We start from the raw sequence: 17,818 nt of genomic DNA on the forward strand, positions 1-17,818 counted from the left end.
CCTGAAGTGACTCCGATGAACTCCAAGTAAATCTCAGCTGTTCTTGTAAGATTTTTCTGACATTTTTCACACCCTGTTTTAACATGGGTGTGTAGATTTTTATATCCACTGTAAAAAAATTAAGAATATCATCAGACAGGTAATATGCAGATTTACTGCTTAAATATGTCATATTAATCACGAAAAGTGTCAAGCAAATAAAGATGGAAAATAGAGGAGCTAGATCTATTTGCAAGCAGTAACTTTTAATTGGAATAAACTCAAAATTACACAGGTAATCTAGAAACAAAACACGGGAACAGAACAACCACAATAGAGACGAGATCAGACAAAGACTAACTGAAAATGAGGACTGTATATACAGAAATAAACACTAGGAACAAACATTTATCTATGAGGAAAGTGTACATTTAAGCACTGCTTTTTTTTAGCACTAGTCATCTCTTTTAAGCTTTTAACTTAACCATTTTGAATCATCTTGTCATTTTTTTGAGGTTCACTTAAATATTCCTTCAGTGTGAAATTTTTACAAGTAGAAATATATAATGTACAGTAGACTACTCAGAAGTTTGGGATCAGTTTTTTTTTTTATTATTCTGTGAGGACACTTTAAATTGATAAAGTCACAGTATAGACATTTATAATAGTAAACAAAAGATTACTATTTCAAGCAATACTGTTCTTTTGAACTTTCCATTCTTCAAAGTATCCTGAAAAAAATGTATCACAGTTTCCACAGTTTTCAATATTGATTATAATACGAAATGTATCCTGAGCATCAAATCATCATGTTAGAATGATTTCTGAAGGGTCATGTGACACTGAAGACTGGAGTAATGATGCTGAAAATTCAGCTTTACCCTCAAATTACATTTTAAATTAGATTAAAAAAAGAAAACATTTGTTTTAAATTGTAGTAATATTTCAGAATATTACTGTTTGCACTATATTTTTTATCAAATACATTTTACATTTTTTACATTTACATTTATGCATTTGGCAGACGCTTTTATCCAAAGCGACTTACAGCATTTAGCCTTGGTGAGCATAAGAGACTTCTTAAAAAAATTAACCAACCCCAAACTTTTGAACAATAATTTTAGACACACTGCTTTATATTTTATGCATGTCCATCGTTCTGCTGAACATTTCCATGAATAAGTGTGAAGCAGCACCTGATCCGTTGTGGATCTGGAGATGTGAGCTGGTCATTTCGACCTGATTGTGTCTGTGTCCTGCTGGCAGAGAGCATTAGTAGTGGCAGATGGCAGCAGCGTGACACAGACTCATTTCAGTAGAGCTGATTTTAGAAACCACGTTTCTTACTGACCTTAAATATTTTGTGTTTGCTAAGGTGACTCATTACTATTACAATTCCTCTAGTTAGGGGTTAGAGATTTAAACAAACCTCTAACTAACTGTAACCTCATCCTGCACTATTTGTGCTACAGAAGTGAGTGATATCTCAAATTATGCAGCTTTTTGAGGAAGGGTGTGCTATACTTTTCAAAGTGATCTAACGATTTTCATCAGGCAGACAATAAAAAAAGGGGGGAATATCCCATACACACTTGTTTTCTAGTATAAAATCTAACCATTCTTAAATTAAGATGCATTTACTCGAGAAGCAAAATGACTTAAGAAGTTATGCCTTGTTTTCTGAAAAATGTGTCAATGAAGCGAGAACAATAATCTTCCAGTGGGATAAGAAAAATAATCTTGGTTTCCCTTTGTATGTGTGTAAGTGTATTTTCTCTGACCCCTTGGCTGTTTTTTTTTTTCTGTTTTTTTTCTGTTTCACAGTAAGAGTACTTTTAAGTGTAGTAAGAATCCGTATAAACAAAAAATGGGGCCAGAAAAATAAACTAAATTCAAATGGAAAAGCAGATTATTTTTCTTACACCACATCAGATATTTGACAATAGTCAAGTCAAGTCAAGTTTATTTGTATAGCGCTTTTCACAATACAGATTGTATCAAAGCAGTTACAATTAAAATAATACAACAAAGTTTTTTCAAGAGGAATTTATTGATTGATAAAATTAAATTAAATATCCCCAAAATATCCCCAACAATACTTAATATCTTAAGTAATTTGCTCTCAAGTACATACTTGTGTACTTAATTTCAGATTGTACTGGAAACCTAGACAAAAATAGAAAGTAAGAAAGTCATTTTTTGCAGTGTTACACAGTGACAGTTTTTTGTTATTAGTTTAAACAACGAGTAAACAAGTCAAACATGGGCACACAAGCATTACTGTTTATATCAGTACTGTAGTTTGTTGTTTTCTATCAATCTTGTGTTATCAGTCAACACAAGAAGTGCAATATAATACAAGCCTGGATTGTGTGTGTTAATGTTTGCTTTCTTGCTAAGACGAACCTCATAAATATGCGTCACTGCACTGTATTTTCATAATGTTACACAAATAAATACATATTTGTTTTTGTGTATTATAAGCAAAGCACACATGCATGCTTGTGGTGTGTGTGTGTGAGCGGAGCATCAGGTGTGTAATTTTGCGGATGCCTGTATTCTGCCCCGTGCCCTGCGCGTGATGCCTCCGGCAATTAGTTTTCCATGACAGATCAATCAGCAGGGGCCAGTGCAGCCAGAACCTACACTGAAGGTCACGTCCCAGACTCCTCCGGGGGGGCGAGAGCGGGAGACAGATCAAAATGGCAGTCATGGAAGAGCAGAGATAGAGATGTCGAGGAGCTGTCACTGTAGGAGAACGTACAGACAGCGGGACGGTGGCCACAGTGTAGAAACATACCATTGGCTCTGTCCCAAAACCTGCTGACCTGCCACACTGTCTACATAGGCTGCTGCCTTCTAAAAGCAGCAGTGCGTAATGCATTATATCAAGAGAGATTATCAGTTTATAGATCAAACTCTGTATGCCAACAGGTTCTGACACAGTTGTCCATGTATTATGCGGTTATTATGTCCCTGTTAGTGTGACAAATCATGTGAAATCACTCATAGTATTTTAATCTTTTCCATCTTGAATGCGTCTCAAAAGAGCTCTACTGAACAGGGATGATGTATTTTTGTAGACCAACCCGGAAGTTCGCATCACCCTCAACAAAAAACCCAACTGGATTTTTCCATTGGCTTTCCATTTGGATTTTGGAATATAAAAAAGCATCAAAGTGGAAATTATTTGGGATGCTCTACAAAGGCAGCAGATTTATGCATCATATAAACAGCACTCGAAGGGCACAATTGACTTGTAGTAGAGTTGCTAAGACAAAGTCGCTTTAAATGAAGAAGGTAGAATAATTATGCTGCCTACCTGTTTGAGCAACATGTCTGTGATGGCCTAAAATGCTTTTTTCGCTGCCTGCCGTACGTGTTTCTCTCCTCATTAGACTGTCTATAGCAGTAAAGCAGTGATTCATTCTGTTCAGCCCATGTGAATTCATTAAGAACAGAGCACTGAGCCATTATCGTCTGTCTGTCTGTCTGTCTGTCTGTCTGTCTGTCTGTCCCATTAGCTGTTCCACTCACTCTTCATTCAGAGTAAATGACAGTGATTACATAAATGCATAACGATAACAGATAAATACCAGGGCACAGTCACAACCATTAGTCATAGGAAAGACAAAGTCCGGCCATGATTCACTAACATTGCAGTAATAAGACAAAACCACAGGTTTAAAGTTCTTAATAAATCATAATCACAGAGCAATTATCTTAATGGTTCCATATGCAGTACAATTATCAGTCCTCAGCATTTCAAAGGCTGCATCTTAAAATAAAACCTTTTTACTAAATAGACACTTTTCACACTTCCACACGCAAATCATAAAGTAATTTCCTGCACTCTATCATTTCATTTGATAACATTCTGTGGTGAAAATTATAGTATTGGAAATGTAATTTTAGACCTATTTGGAATAAAGTAGCTGAATCTTTTGTCTTGCTAAGGCTATTTTCATAGCTAACACAATTATAATATATATATGTATATATGTATGTTTTTTTAAATAATTTTACAAAAATCTGATTTTTTTCACCCAATGTGACAATATCATGTCTCATATTGCTGATATTGCTGATATTGTTGCTTCCTTGATATGTAAAGTAATACAGTGGGTACGGAAAGTATTCAGACCCCCTTACATTTTTCACTCTTTGTTATATTGCAGCTATTTGCTAAAATCATTTAAGTTCATTTTTTTCCCCCTCATTATTGTACACACAGCACCCCATATTGACAGAAAAACACAGAATTGTTGACATTTTTGCACATTTATTAAAAAAGAAAAACTGAAATATCACATGGTCCTAAGTATTCAGACCCTTTGCTCAGTATTTAGTAGAAGCACCCTTTTGATCTAATACAGCCATGAGTCTTTTTGGGAAAGATGCAACAAGTTTTTCACACCTGGATTTGGGTATCCTCTGCCATTCCTCCTTGCAGATCCTCTCCAGTTCTGTCAGGTTGGATGGTAAACGTTGGTGGACAGCCATTTTCAGGTCTCTCCAGAGATGCTCAATTGGGTTTAAGTCAGGGCTCTGGCTGGGCCATTCAAGAACAGTCACGGAGTTGTTGTGAAGCCACTCCTTCGTTATTTTAGCTGCGTGCTTAGGGTCATTGTCTTGTTGGAAGGTGAACCTTCGGCCCAGTCTGAGGTCCAGAGCACTCTGGAGAAGGTTTTCGTCCAGGATATCCCTGTACTTGGCCGCATTCATCTTTCCCTCGATTGCAACCAGTCGTCCTGTCCCTGCAGCTGAAAAACACCCCCACAGCATGATGCTGCCACCACCATGCTTCACTGTTGAGACTGTATTGGACAGGTGATGAGCAGTGCCTGGTTTTCTCCACACATACCGCTTAGAATTAAGGCCAAAAAGTTCTATCTTGGTCTCATCAGACCAGAGAATCTTATTTATCACCATCTTGGAGTCCTTGAGGTGTTTTTTAGCCAACTCCATGCGGGCTATCATGTGTCGGGCCACTCTGCCATAAAGCCCCGACTGGTGGATGGCTGCAGTGATGGTTGACTTACTACAACTTTCTCCCATCTCCCGACTGCATCTCTGGAGCTCAGCCACAGTGATCTTTGGGTTCTTCTTTACCTCTCTCACCAAGGCTCTTCTCCCCCGATAGCTCAGTTTGGCCGGACGGCGAGCTCTAGGAAGGGTTCTGGTCGTCCCAAACGTCTTCCATTTAAGGATTATGGAGGCCACTGTGCTCTTAGGAACCTTAAGTGCAGCAGACATTTTTTTGTAACCTTGGCCAGATCTGTGCCTTGCCACAATTCTGTCTCTGAGCTCTTCAGGCAGTTCCTTTGACCTCATGATTCTCATTTGCTCTGACATGCACTGTGAGCTGTAAGGTGTGTGGCTTTCCTAATCAAGTCCAATCAGTATAATCAAACACAGCTGGACTCAAATGAAGGTGTAGAACCATCTCAAGAATGATCAGAAGAAATGGACAGCACCTGAGTTAAAAATATGAGTGTCACAGCAAAGGGTCTGAATACTTCGGACCATGTGATATTTCAGTTTTTCTTTTTTAATAAATGTGCAAAAATGTCAACAATTCTGTGTTTTTCTGTCAATATGGGGTGCTGTGTGTACAATAATAAAAAAATAAAAAAAAGAACTTAAATGATTTTAGCAAATGGCTGCAATCAGGGCCGGCGCGTCCATATAGGCGAACTAGGCAATTGCCTAGAGCGGCACTTTTGTAAGGGCGGCAAAATGTGTGCCAATCGGGAATGGACAATTCACAAAATAGGCTATATGATTTGCTGAGCTGCCGCTGCGCCGCCCCGCGCCGCCCCGCCCCGCCCCCTGCTCTCACGAGTCATGACTCATGACTGAGTGATGGGAAGTTCGGATAATTTTACTGACTCTCTTGTTCGATCTCGTTCTTCATAAAAATGAACGAATCTTTATTTGAGTCATTTCGTTAATTTAAGTGGCTTTAAATGTTACACAGCCAAAATCCCCGATCACATCCACCTACGCATATAGTATATGTATATATTTGCTTCCTCTTGGCCTAAAGTGTTCCTGCAACGGGAGTGTTCTCTGGCTAGAGCGCAGAACAGCGGAGTTTGTATGGACAGAAGTGCATGCCTGAGCTTGTGTTTTGGGTTAAGCTGCGTTGCTTTGACATTGTGGAAAATATAACAATAGAAACAAAATATAGGCTATTAGCCTTTTTACCCATTATTATCAATCTAAATTAATCTCGATTTTAATTTAACTTAATTTCGTTTTTCTTTATGTAAATTTCGTTTTACTTTATTTAAATTTAGTTTTTTCTTTATTTAAATTTTAAATTTAGTTTTTTCTTTATTTAAATGTTTTTTTCTTCTTTATTTAAATTTAGTTTTTTCTTTATTTCAATTTTACATTTAGTTTTTTTCTTTATTTAAATTTAGTTTTTCTTAATTTAAATCTACCCTTTACTGTGTCAGTAATTTGTTAGTCAGAAAAATATAGACTACCTTAAAGTATTGCTTAATTTAACAGACATGTGTGTGTGCGTTTTATATTGCTAGTGCAGCGTGCGTCAAGTATATAAGGTCAAGCTTGAGGTGCGCCGCTTCCCGCTCGCGGTGTTCTCTGAACGTGTCGTGTATCGCGTGTCCATCTATATTGCACCACCAAATGCTACACTGCACTCCCTTGTGAAGTCGATTGGATGACTTCAAATACAAGTAAAAACTCGTTGGCGAGCTTATGAAACAGTGTCACTCACCAGTTCGCCGGTAACGTTTTTATGAATTCTTACAATGCATGAACGGGAGTAAATGAGAACGACGCTCGGGACAGTTGACAGGCCAGCGTTTCATCGTAACAAAAGTTTAAGCTTTGACGAGGAGGCGCGAAAGGGAGCTCATTTTGTGACTTGCGCGCTGTGTGGAAAGTTTTGTGTGTGCACACATCCGAAGCACGCGCCCAGAAAGCCACGTCTCAGACAGCGCACGAATACTAAACTGAGCTCTCTTTAATGTATTTTGTGACAATTTTGTGTGAGTTTGTCCACTCAGAGTATCCAAGTAAACATAGTCGGTTATGTCTTAAGTTAATGGGTATGTTTTAAGTCTCTGTACCTGAAAATAGGGAATTTTCACTGGTATCTAAAATTTTGGTGTCATTACTGCCTGTGTCAAACTACCTGTCAAAAATGGTTTCATGGCTAGTATAAAATATTTATGGTCGGTATATTTTCTGAAGTCACCAGCCATTGGCAGGTGTGGCAGAAAGTTAGTTTTAGGTCCTGTTTATAATCATTTGTAATAGACACTGCAACATTCCCCCAAAAAAATAGGAACTGTCCATTTTGTCTTGATTTGCATAAGTTGGTGCAGCATCTTTTTGTGGGATTTTGGCAGAGCATGATTCAGCTGCTGAATAAATCTCAACAGAGCTTTTGAGGCACACACACACACACACACACACACACACACACACACACACACACACACACACACACACACACACACACACACACACACACACACACACACACACACACACACACACACACACACACACACACACACACACACACACACACACCACCACTCCCACAGCTGTCAGTCATCCTGCAGACAGGAATCTGCCATCCTCCCTGATTACTGTAGCATCACACAACATTGTAAATATTCGCTTTAGATTTGCTTCCAATGCAGAATAGTTTACTGTTACATAACCATTGAATCGGCTTTTCAACATTCATACAAATTGCTACTGTCATACATGTTAATTTGTCCTATAGAGCACTAGAGTGACCTTGCACTCTTTCAGCAGGCTTGTTTATGGAAGTATTTTTCCCATTGTTTTCTCCATTTGCATGTCAAAATGTCTTCATTAAAGCTTTTTAAGCCTCGAAACACATTTTAAAACCTGAATTAAATGACCAAGATACAAGGATGTGTACTTAAATTCTTGTATAAGAGAATTAACTACTCACTGAATTTCTAATATAAATCCATTGCAGTAATGATAAAATACAATATATTTGAAACCCATTGTAAAATATATAGAAATGTATCACTAGTTGAGAGTGTGGTGAGGTGAACAGGTCAGTTATGTCATTCACAATGTTTTATTGGAGTGAGTTTTATGGTATGATTTCTGTTTTCATGGGAATTGAGACTTGGCGATTGGTGGATATATCTTGAGGATTATGGGTAATGTTTTTCTTCACTCTGGATTATTTTTTAAGTTGAAATCATATTACTTGCAGTTTCCACAGGAGTATGGGCTCATGGTAGATCTGTCTTTAAAAGTTCTATACATAATCGCTAATTCAATTTTCCCAATAAGAAAAGAATGGGATTTTTACATCTGTAACCCTATTTTTTTTATTACTTTTTCAGGTTTGACATGATCTTTCATACAATCATTTGTTTTTGTTTCCTGACAGATTTTCATCTTTGAGAATAACATCTACTACAAAACGCAAGTGAACAGCCCACCAATCCGCCTGGTTTCCACTGGCAGTGTGGGGGTTATATTTAATGGACTTGCTGACTGGCTGTATGAAGGTAAAGCCCATAAGCATGAATAATAAAAAAGCCAGATTAGTGTGTGTGTGTAATAAAAGAGCAGACTTGATTGTGAGTGTCTGATGTGTTTAGTCTGAGGGGAGGATCTGTTTATTTGTACACACAGTATTGCATTTGTGTATGCCTGATCCACCTATCAGATTCAGCACTTTTCTTCTAGAGTTCAATGAATACATTACTTTTTACTTTTATCTAAACTACATTGCTGGAAGGAATATACTGCTTTGCTCATAAGTTTACAGATCTTTCACAAGATATTAGGATCATAAAATTCCATTTTGTTATTTTAGAACCTCTGATGAAATGGACATAACAGATATTGAAATATATCTGGATTGATATAATGATTTTTGTTTATTATTTTTTGAGCATGTACTTTAAAAGTGACGTTCATCTGGTTTGTTTCAAGATCGTTTCTTGGACTTAGTTCAGGACACTGAAACTGTTCTTTCACAAAATTCATCATTGCAATGAACAATAGTAAATGAAATTACCCGTCACATTTGTCTCTTTTCATACTCTAATAACCAAGGACCTTTTCTGACAAATATGAAGGGCAATTATTTGAGAAATCAGATCTGAACTCGGAGAAATCTCTGAACCCGTTCAAGGCCGTTCTGAGTTCATTTTGACAGCAGTAGATGTTCAATACCTTAGTCAGGAGGATTTAAAAAGCAGCCAAATATGTAACATTCCACAATAAATTAAAATGCATACAGTCAGCGTGATTTAATTTGATTCTAATCATAATGCTAAACATACAACATATTGGACTGAACAAATTCCAATGATGTAGACATTATCACTTCTGTTTGTGTATGAACAGCACTGGGATGTAATATCAAGATTAAATTTATATTAGATTTATAATCCATTGTGCAGTAGTTCAAGTGTAATCTCCCACAATATCCAGATTTTAATATTCATAATGATTAATGTAGCCTTTTGTGCTAAATACTATGTTTGAATTTGGATTATGTTCACCTTGTGATTTTTGCTGAGTGTTTACACACACACACACACACACACACACACACACACACACACACACACACACACACACACACACACACACACACACACACACACACACACACACACACACACACACATTTCCCTGTCTCTTGATTTGCACTATGGGAATACAGCATGATGAGAAGCAAACATCTGACAGAGGGCTTTTTAATTAAAATTTTTACTTCAATAATTTGATGTGTATTTTAAAGTAATTTTCAAGACATTTCATCCATCCGGAATTAATTGGAAAGTACAGTTAATTGTGGAGAAGTAATACCCCAACTGATCTTTTTAGGATAATTATTTTACAAAGTGCAGCAAGTTTTCTGTAATGGGTAGGTTTAGGGGTAAGGTTAGTGCAGGAGGATAGCATATACAGTTTGTACAGTATAAAAACGTTACATCTATGGTATGTCCCCATAAAACATGGAAACTGTGTGTGTGTGTGTGTGTGTGTGTGTGTGTGTGTGTGTGTGTGTGTGTGTGTGTGTGTGTGTGTGTGTGTGTGTGTGTGTGTGTGTGTGTGTGTGTGTGTGTGTGTGTGTGTGTGTGTGTGTGTGTGTGTGTGTGTGTGTGTGTGTGTGTGTGTGTGTGTGTGTGTGTGTGTGTGTGTGTGTGTGTGTGTGTGTGTGTGCGCGCGCCTACTTAACTATATTTTAGGGACAACTTTGTACCCAGAAGTGACAAAATCTCCAAAAACCTCCCTTTAGGGATGTCCTCATTTGTAAATCGGATATAAAAATAAAGTAATCAAAGGTACTTTAAAAATGTTAAAATGCAGAAAGTTTTGTGTGATGGGTAGGTTTAGTATAAGTGGATAAAATATACAGTTTGTACAGTATAAAACCCATTACATCTATGGAATGTCCCCATTTAGATAGCTAAGTAAACGTGTGTGTGTGTGATGGTCTGTACTTTTAAAGCACGTCAGCAGCAGCTCATTTATCACATCAGACCTCTTCATCAGGGTGTGTGTAGCTGAGTTTTGATTCTGCCACTAGAATCCATTAAACAGTTTGAAAGAGCTCTCCATCTGTAGCACCAGGAGTCATTCACATGTGTACGGTCTCTCTCACTCCCTCAGGTGTGAGTGATACACTCCACATGTCCTCTCTCCAGAAACACACACAACCCTCCACTTGGCTTTGCCCAGACTCCAACAATGATTTACCGCCTTCATTTCCCTTCATTTGTGGCTTGTAATGAGAATGTTATTTCAAGCTTGTTGGGGGTAATAAACTTGGTGCAGTTATTATTTTTTAATATCGTTTGTTCGGCCGAAGACAGTTTGGTTTTCAGAGCATTAGAGGCAAACAGACCAATATTATATAACCTTAATCATACATTTCCTTATGGAGATTATTGTTTTTCCTTGTCATTCTCAGTTCTGTATTTCTGTCATTCCTGCTGTATGAGGGCACATTGGCTGCGGGTTTGTTTTTGATGCATGCTGCCCAGTAATTGGTTTTATCCTGAATTAACCTCTCCGTCTGAGGCTATTCTTAGTCACATGCTAGTACAACTTCTGTTTATTCTCTGCTGTGTAAAGATCTCTGCTGCCATCCTGTGGTTTCACATTTCATGATAGATTGCATTTGATCAGAACAGACAGGACGAGAATTGCTTCACAGTTAAAACTTTAAGGGGTAGTTCACTCAAAAATGCAAATCCTCTCATCTTTTACTGACCTTTGTGTTCATCAGTGGAACATAAATGAAGATATTTTGAAGAATGTTCAAGCTGCTCCTTTCCATAAAACAAAATGGTGTTTTGGTGGTATTTTGGTGGTTTGTTGTATGGAAAACAGTGTTATTGTTAACTAAAAGTGTTAAAAATAAATCTGTAATTGAAATAAAGCTGAAATAACATACAAATATAAATATTAGATGAAAAACTTAACTGAAGTAACTAACTGAAATTAAAAAAGTTGAAGTATTAAAATTAAAATGGACTAAAACTGAAATAAAAATAAATAGACATTAGAAAATTACTAAAAATGACACAAGCACATAATAAAATTACTATAAATAAAAAATGTAATGAAAAAAAATGAATGAATACTATAATAGTTTATAAATAATACTAAAATAACACTGCCTGCAAACGCATCTAATTTATTTTATTTTGTGTTTCACAGAAAGTCTTACAGGTTTGTAACAACATGAAGTTGAATCAACTGACAACATTTTCATGATTGGATGATTTATTCCATGGTGCAGCGTCATGAGCCCAGGTGCTCATGTGGGTCATTCTGGTTTCAGTTCAGACTTGTGTTCATTATACAAAATGTCTGTGGGCATCTGGGCTTACTCATGAATTTCTGTTTAAATGGTTCTTAAAAGTAAAGTAGATTGATGTTTATGCAATTTATGCAAATATCTTGAATAAGGCCAATTGTTGCAGCATAAAAAACTATGTCAGTGTTCTTCTTGTCTAGTTCTGGTTACACACTGGCTTAATGAGCTTCAGGGGCCCATTTTGCAGTGTTACCGGCAGTCATATTTTCCAATCTCTCGCCTGACGGCAGTGTTGTTCCTCCTGTCAGCTTTATAGAGTGATTGATGAGACTCCCGAGGCAGGAGCCTAAAGGCAAATGGATGCGATAAATCACGCAGGCTGTTTTTGCACATGTTGCACTTACGTATTTTGCAGCGTGCCCTCTGTCTGCGTTTGCTTCAAAGTATATTTAATCTAACGCATATTAGCGGCTATGGATACGATAGAGATACGGTCACTATGCAACAGAGCTTTCCAGGACATGCGTCACTTGTTTCATAGCACAATGCTTCATAAAGCTTCAATTTTGTGTCTAACACACTTATGTGTTCATTTGCTTGTGCTTGCAGAGGAGATCTTCCAGAATCACATCGCTCACTGGTGGTCCCCAGATGGTCTCAGACTGGCATATGCCACCATCAATGACACTCTGGTGCCCAAGATGGAGATACCCATGTTTACAAGCGCTCTGTATCCCAGCGGACAGGAGTATCGCTACCCTAAAGTAAATCTCTGCTGGTTCTTTTTATGGTTAAACCAAGACTTGATTGTGTGTTCCTCACTGTATTTTCCAATGTCACTGTGAACTTGAAATGCTATCTGATTGGTGGCCTAATTGTGACATTTAAAGGGATAGTTCACCCAAAAATGAAAATTCTGTCATCATTTACTCACCCTCATGTCTCTGCAAGTTCATAAAGAGATTGTAAAAGTAATCTATTTGAATCAAGCCTGTTACTCCAAGTCTTCTGAAGAGACGTGATCACTTCATATGATGAACAGTTTTTGTTTCGGCTGATATAGCACTCTCACATATAAACACTGATAAATGCTCATACATAAAGCTCATTAAAATGGTCAACAAAAGCTCAGTCGTGCTTGTTTGTCACGTGAGAACAAACCTCATTAATCCTTGTGAGGGAATTTTACAAATATATTCATTTTGAAGAAAAAATTATGGGTTTGGAATGACATTATGGTGAATTTATGTGAAGCCAAGTCACCTTTATTATAGCGCTTTGTACAATACAGAATGTTTCAAAGCAGCTTTACTGTGATAAATAGGAAAATAATGATCAATGGTGCAAACAGAATTCAATTCTGCTGTAAAGCAGCTCTAGAAAACACTGTCCTTTTCCAGCTGAAGTTGCTAACATTCAGTTCAATTACAGTATTGATGTTGCAAAAATCAAACCTTAAAAGTCCCCTGAAATCGAAATGTAAGTTTTTTTTTTTAGCTTTTAGTATGAATATGTTAGCCTTAAGGTTATGAATAAGCTGGTGTGTTCCAAAACAATGACAAATATCTCCTAAATGCAAGTTAAGCATTCAAAACGTACAGTCTCTCACTTCCGCTAAAATGGATTACGAATTTTTATGACATCACCGCAGACTTCAGCTTCTCATCACGTCTTCTGTCCAATCAAATGCTTTCTAGAATCTAAAGTGTCCCGCCCTCTATGCTATAAATACCACCAGGCCAAAACAACCGTTGACACGTCACAGAACAAGATGAGTTGGAGATGGGTATTCGGTTGCTCAAACGCTCAAGTTTTATTCCGTTTTCCAACTGTACGTTGGTTAAGAATGAAATGGCTAGAATTCATTCACACCTCTACTATTGAATTCAACGTATCATGAGCGCTCGAATTCGCTTCCATGGTGCTGTCAAGTACCACTTGCAGTCTGTGAGGTAAACTAAATGCTATTGGCTACTTGAAAAGGGCGAGGAGCCATTCAATATGTCCCGCCGTAGCTTCCGGTTTCAGTGGAAATTATGTCAACGCATCATAAAGCTGCGCGTTCCAAGGCACTTCAGTGGGGCTTTAAGTTGAATCAGCTATAAAGCAGCTCTGCAGAAAACGGTAGTGTTGTCATCCAGTCAAATCAATAATATTGCTGAATATTAAGTGTCCCCAACAAAGCAAGCCAAAGGTGACTGTGGCAAGGAACCCAAACTCCATCTGTGACAGAAATGGAAAAAAAAACCTTGGGAGAAACCAGGCTTAGTCGGGGAACCAATTCTCCTCTGCTAAACGAACATAGTGCGATTATCATTCCAGCCTGCTTTACAAATGATGATAGACTTTTCTATTTTGGGTTAACTTAAGCACCTTAGTGACATAACTAAATCAGGTTTAATAATAGTTATGGCAAGCAATAACTGTCCATCTGCATGTTTCTCATTTTACATAACATGCAGTACCTGATTTACATTTATTCATTTGCCAGACAGTTTTATCCAAACACATCTTACAGTGCATTCAATGTATCTTAAGAAATGAACCCATGAACGTCCTGCTTTACCAAGTGAACTTTAATGGAATAGATAAAAATCGTGAGCGTATATTTTGTGGTGTTTGTAATGAATGATGACCGAATGTCTCTCTTTAGGCCGGGGAGGAGAACCCTGATATCTATTTGTCAGTGGTGAGTCTGAACGGCCCTTTACACACAGTGAGGATGAGAAAACCAGAAGACCCCAGAATCAGGTGAAGATATGCCAGTGACGACGTATTTAGTAAATTTATCTGTTGCTTTAGTCAAGTTTACATTGACCTGAAAAGTATTTGGCCCCTTAAAAATGTATGAATGTCAGTTATTGCATTAAACAACAAAATCAAAAGGCATCCAACAAATTATACCATAACCTTTTAAAACTTACTTCACTATTCTGAGCCATTTTTGCCTTGACTGTTAAACAGCAGGTTTAACATCTGACAACCAAATGTCACAATTCTTTATCACAATACTTTATTTAATAAAAAATACAGTAATATAGTGAAATATTATTACAATTTTAAATGATGGTTTTCTATTTGAATATATTTTGAAATGTAACTTATTCCTGTGTTGCAAAGCTGAATTGTCAGCATCATTACTCAAGTCTTCAGTGTCGCATGATCCTTCAGAAATCATTCTAATATGATGATTAGATGATCAAGAAACATTATCAGTGTTGAAAACAGCAGTGCTGCTTAATATTTTTGTGGAAACCACTGTTAAAAAAAAAAAAAAAACTGTTACTGTTTAAAAAATATATATATATCAGGATTATTTGATGAATAGAGAATTCAACTGTCAGCTTTGATCAATTTAATGCATCCTTTCAGAATGAAAGTATTCTTTTCTTTAAAACAATAAATTACTGAGCCTAAACTTTTGAAAGGTAGTGCATCTATTTAACAAACTTTGTAAACAGGCTACAGTTAGACTAATGTACTGCATTAATTGGCTTGAATGGCTTTATTAAGAAAATCTCTTTAGAGCATTTTGGAGCTTTTTTTTTAAACAAACAAAGTTCACAGACACACATTTGACACTTTGAAATGAGTATTTTTAACTAGCATCTCTATGCAGGAAAGAGTACTACATTACCATGGTGAAGTGGGCGACCAGCACTAAACTAGCAGTGAACTGGCTGAACCGAGCGCAGAACAACTCCATCCTGACCTTATGTGAAGCCACCACAGGCATCTGCACCAAGGTACCTTCTCATATACACTAGCAAACCATCTTAATTATCACAGTTTTCCATGTTTAGAACAATAGTCATTAAGACTATACAATAACACAAATGGGAGGATGTGAATGACGTAGCGACCTTTCATTTTCCGGATAAGGCTGTATGTGTGACAGTGCCCATTGTTACATCCAAATGCATGTCAGTTAAATGAATGAAAAGATCCGGCAAGTGCTTTGGTTGTACTGTCTATAAAGGACTTTGTCACACATGGGAAACAATAATCTTCCGGTGTGTTTTCAGAAACATGAAGATGAAAGCGACAGCTGGCTTCACAGACAGGTGAGTCACGCATCGCGCAGACACGTACAGCGTGTGGGATGTGTGTGTAAGAGGTGCTTCTCAAATGAATGTTCGCTGATGGGAAGACGTGAATCTCTCCACAGAATGAACCCCCGCTCTTCTCCAGAGACGGTTTCAGGTTGTTCTTCACCCGAGCCGTTCCACAGGGGGGCCGAGGGAAGTTTTTCCACATATCCATGTCCACTTCCCAGGTGAGCTGACACTGATAAACTACCACACTACTTGTGAAGGTTTAACAGCACATTAAATGTAAGAAGTGACTTCCTGTTGTCGTCTCTTTCAGCCCAACAGCAGTGCAGACACACTACAGTCCCTGACGTCAGGAGACTGGGACGTCACGCAGATTTTAGCCTACAACGAGGACACCAAACTTGTGTAAGCATGTGATCAGCAGCATGAAAAAGGTCCAGATGCTGGATTCTGTCCATATTGTCAGTAAAAATGTCAAAATTATTGCTTAAAATTTACATTTAAAATAAAGCAATATGCCATTATCTGCTTTTGTAACATATCGATCTGTAGATCTGACAACAACAATGTCTTTGCAGATATTTTCTGAGTACTGAAGATGATACAAGACGGCGTCACCTCTACAGGTATGACAAATGGCGTGTGGCACACAGCGAAGTATTTGTAAGCATTGCACTGATGACATGTGTTGTGTTTTAGTGCCAACACCACAGGATCCTTCAACCGCCAATGTCTTTCCTGTCAATCCACCTGTGGATACATCAGTGGATCATTCAGTCCAGATGCTAACTACTTCCTTCTCAACTGCAAAGGTTTCTCTTTTTTTTACTATGCAAAACATCTGTAAATATCTTGTCTTATAGAGTGCAAGAGTGTCCATCCACTTTCTCAGCAGCCTTGGTTCCGGAAGTATTTTTCCCATAGTGATTTTTAAATAAGTCTTTGCTAAAGAGTTACAAGCCGTGAAACAAACCAACCAGTTACGAGGTGAATCAAAACACTACAAAGTTTGATTTGAAGCTACAACAACAAAAAAGTGTATGAAAAACTGACAAAAAGACAAAAGAATATGTAATGGCTTTAATGAGGGAAATAACTAAAAAAATCCCAGAAGCATTGTGAATTACATAAATTAAAAACTATAAATTTGAAAGATTAAAAAATGCTAGATTTAGGGTTAGGGGATGGAATATACAGTTTGTACAGTATACAAATCATTGTCTATGGAATGTCTCCATAAAAACGTGTGTTTAAGTAGTAGGTAGACTCTTATGTTATTTTCAGTGCTTCATGTGAGTGGGTGAACGCTTCTTTTGGCATGAATTGGTGGATTTCTTTACAGAATCATGGGTAATGTAGTTTTCACCAGGAATTCTGTTGTTAAACATGATTATTTACAAAATAAGTTTAAATAATGTGAAAAGATCATCTTTAAAAGTTTAGAAGTTATCAATAAAAATCGTTTTTACTTTCGGAACCCAACTGTTGCACTCTATTACATGGTTCTCTGGAATACTTGATTTTGATTGGTCAATCGCTGCATTCTGTGCAGTCAGATGTTTTATAATTGATCGTTGTCATAAGAAACCAATCCCTACATTTCTGGTTTTGTCTCTATCATTTCTTTCTGTACAAAATCAAATAGTTACTCTAACAGGGTTCTCAAGTCTCACGCATTGGCCGTGAGACACACGCAATTCAACCAGTTCACACGCTCACACTCCACACCGTGTATTTCTCACGCTGAAAAGGCAATGCCAACCAAGTTGTCCTGCAAGCTTTATATATAACGTTGTGGGCGCAGGCACACAAAGTGAAGTTTCCTGCCGCCAGCACGTATCTCGGCCAGATTGCGTTAGATGCCCGAACACACGGAAGTTGACGGAACATTCTCGGCCACCGTACGTTCGTTACTAGGTAACCAACAACATCGCGTGAACACACGTCGTGATGGAGAAGGTAAGTT

The 17,818-nt window shown here is 37.6% G+C and overlaps 1 protein-coding gene across 12 annotated transcripts in view; it reads left to right on the forward strand.

Moving 5' to 3' along the window:
- Positions 1-17,818, forward strand: part of dpp6b (dipeptidyl-peptidase 6b) — a 149,870-nt gene that overhangs the window by 123,189 nt on the left and 8,863 nt on the right. For all 12 annotated transcript variants that reach the window (XM_082171946.1, XM_082171947.1, XM_082171949.1 and 9 more), the window contains 9 exons: positions 8,402-8,522; positions 12,407-12,561; positions 14,451-14,548; positions 15,417-15,543; positions 15,823-15,861; positions 15,966-16,073; positions 16,166-16,257; positions 16,431-16,478; positions 16,552-16,664. In XM_082171946.1, coding sequence (XP_082028072.1) covers positions 8,402-8,522; positions 12,407-12,561; positions 14,451-14,548; positions 15,417-15,543; positions 15,823-15,861; positions 15,966-16,073; positions 16,166-16,257; positions 16,431-16,478; positions 16,552-16,664 — 901 coding nt within the window. The remainder of the gene's footprint in view (positions 1-8,401; positions 8,523-12,406; positions 12,562-14,450; positions 14,549-15,416; positions 15,544-15,822; positions 15,862-15,965; positions 16,074-16,165; positions 16,258-16,430; positions 16,479-16,551; positions 16,665-17,818) is intronic.

Source organism: Leuciscus leuciscus (genome assembly GCF_965113295.1).
Source record: "Leuciscus leuciscus genome assembly, chromosome: 6".
Lineage (NCBI taxonomy): Eukaryota > Metazoa > Chordata > Actinopteri > Cypriniformes > Leuciscidae > Leuciscus > Leuciscus leuciscus.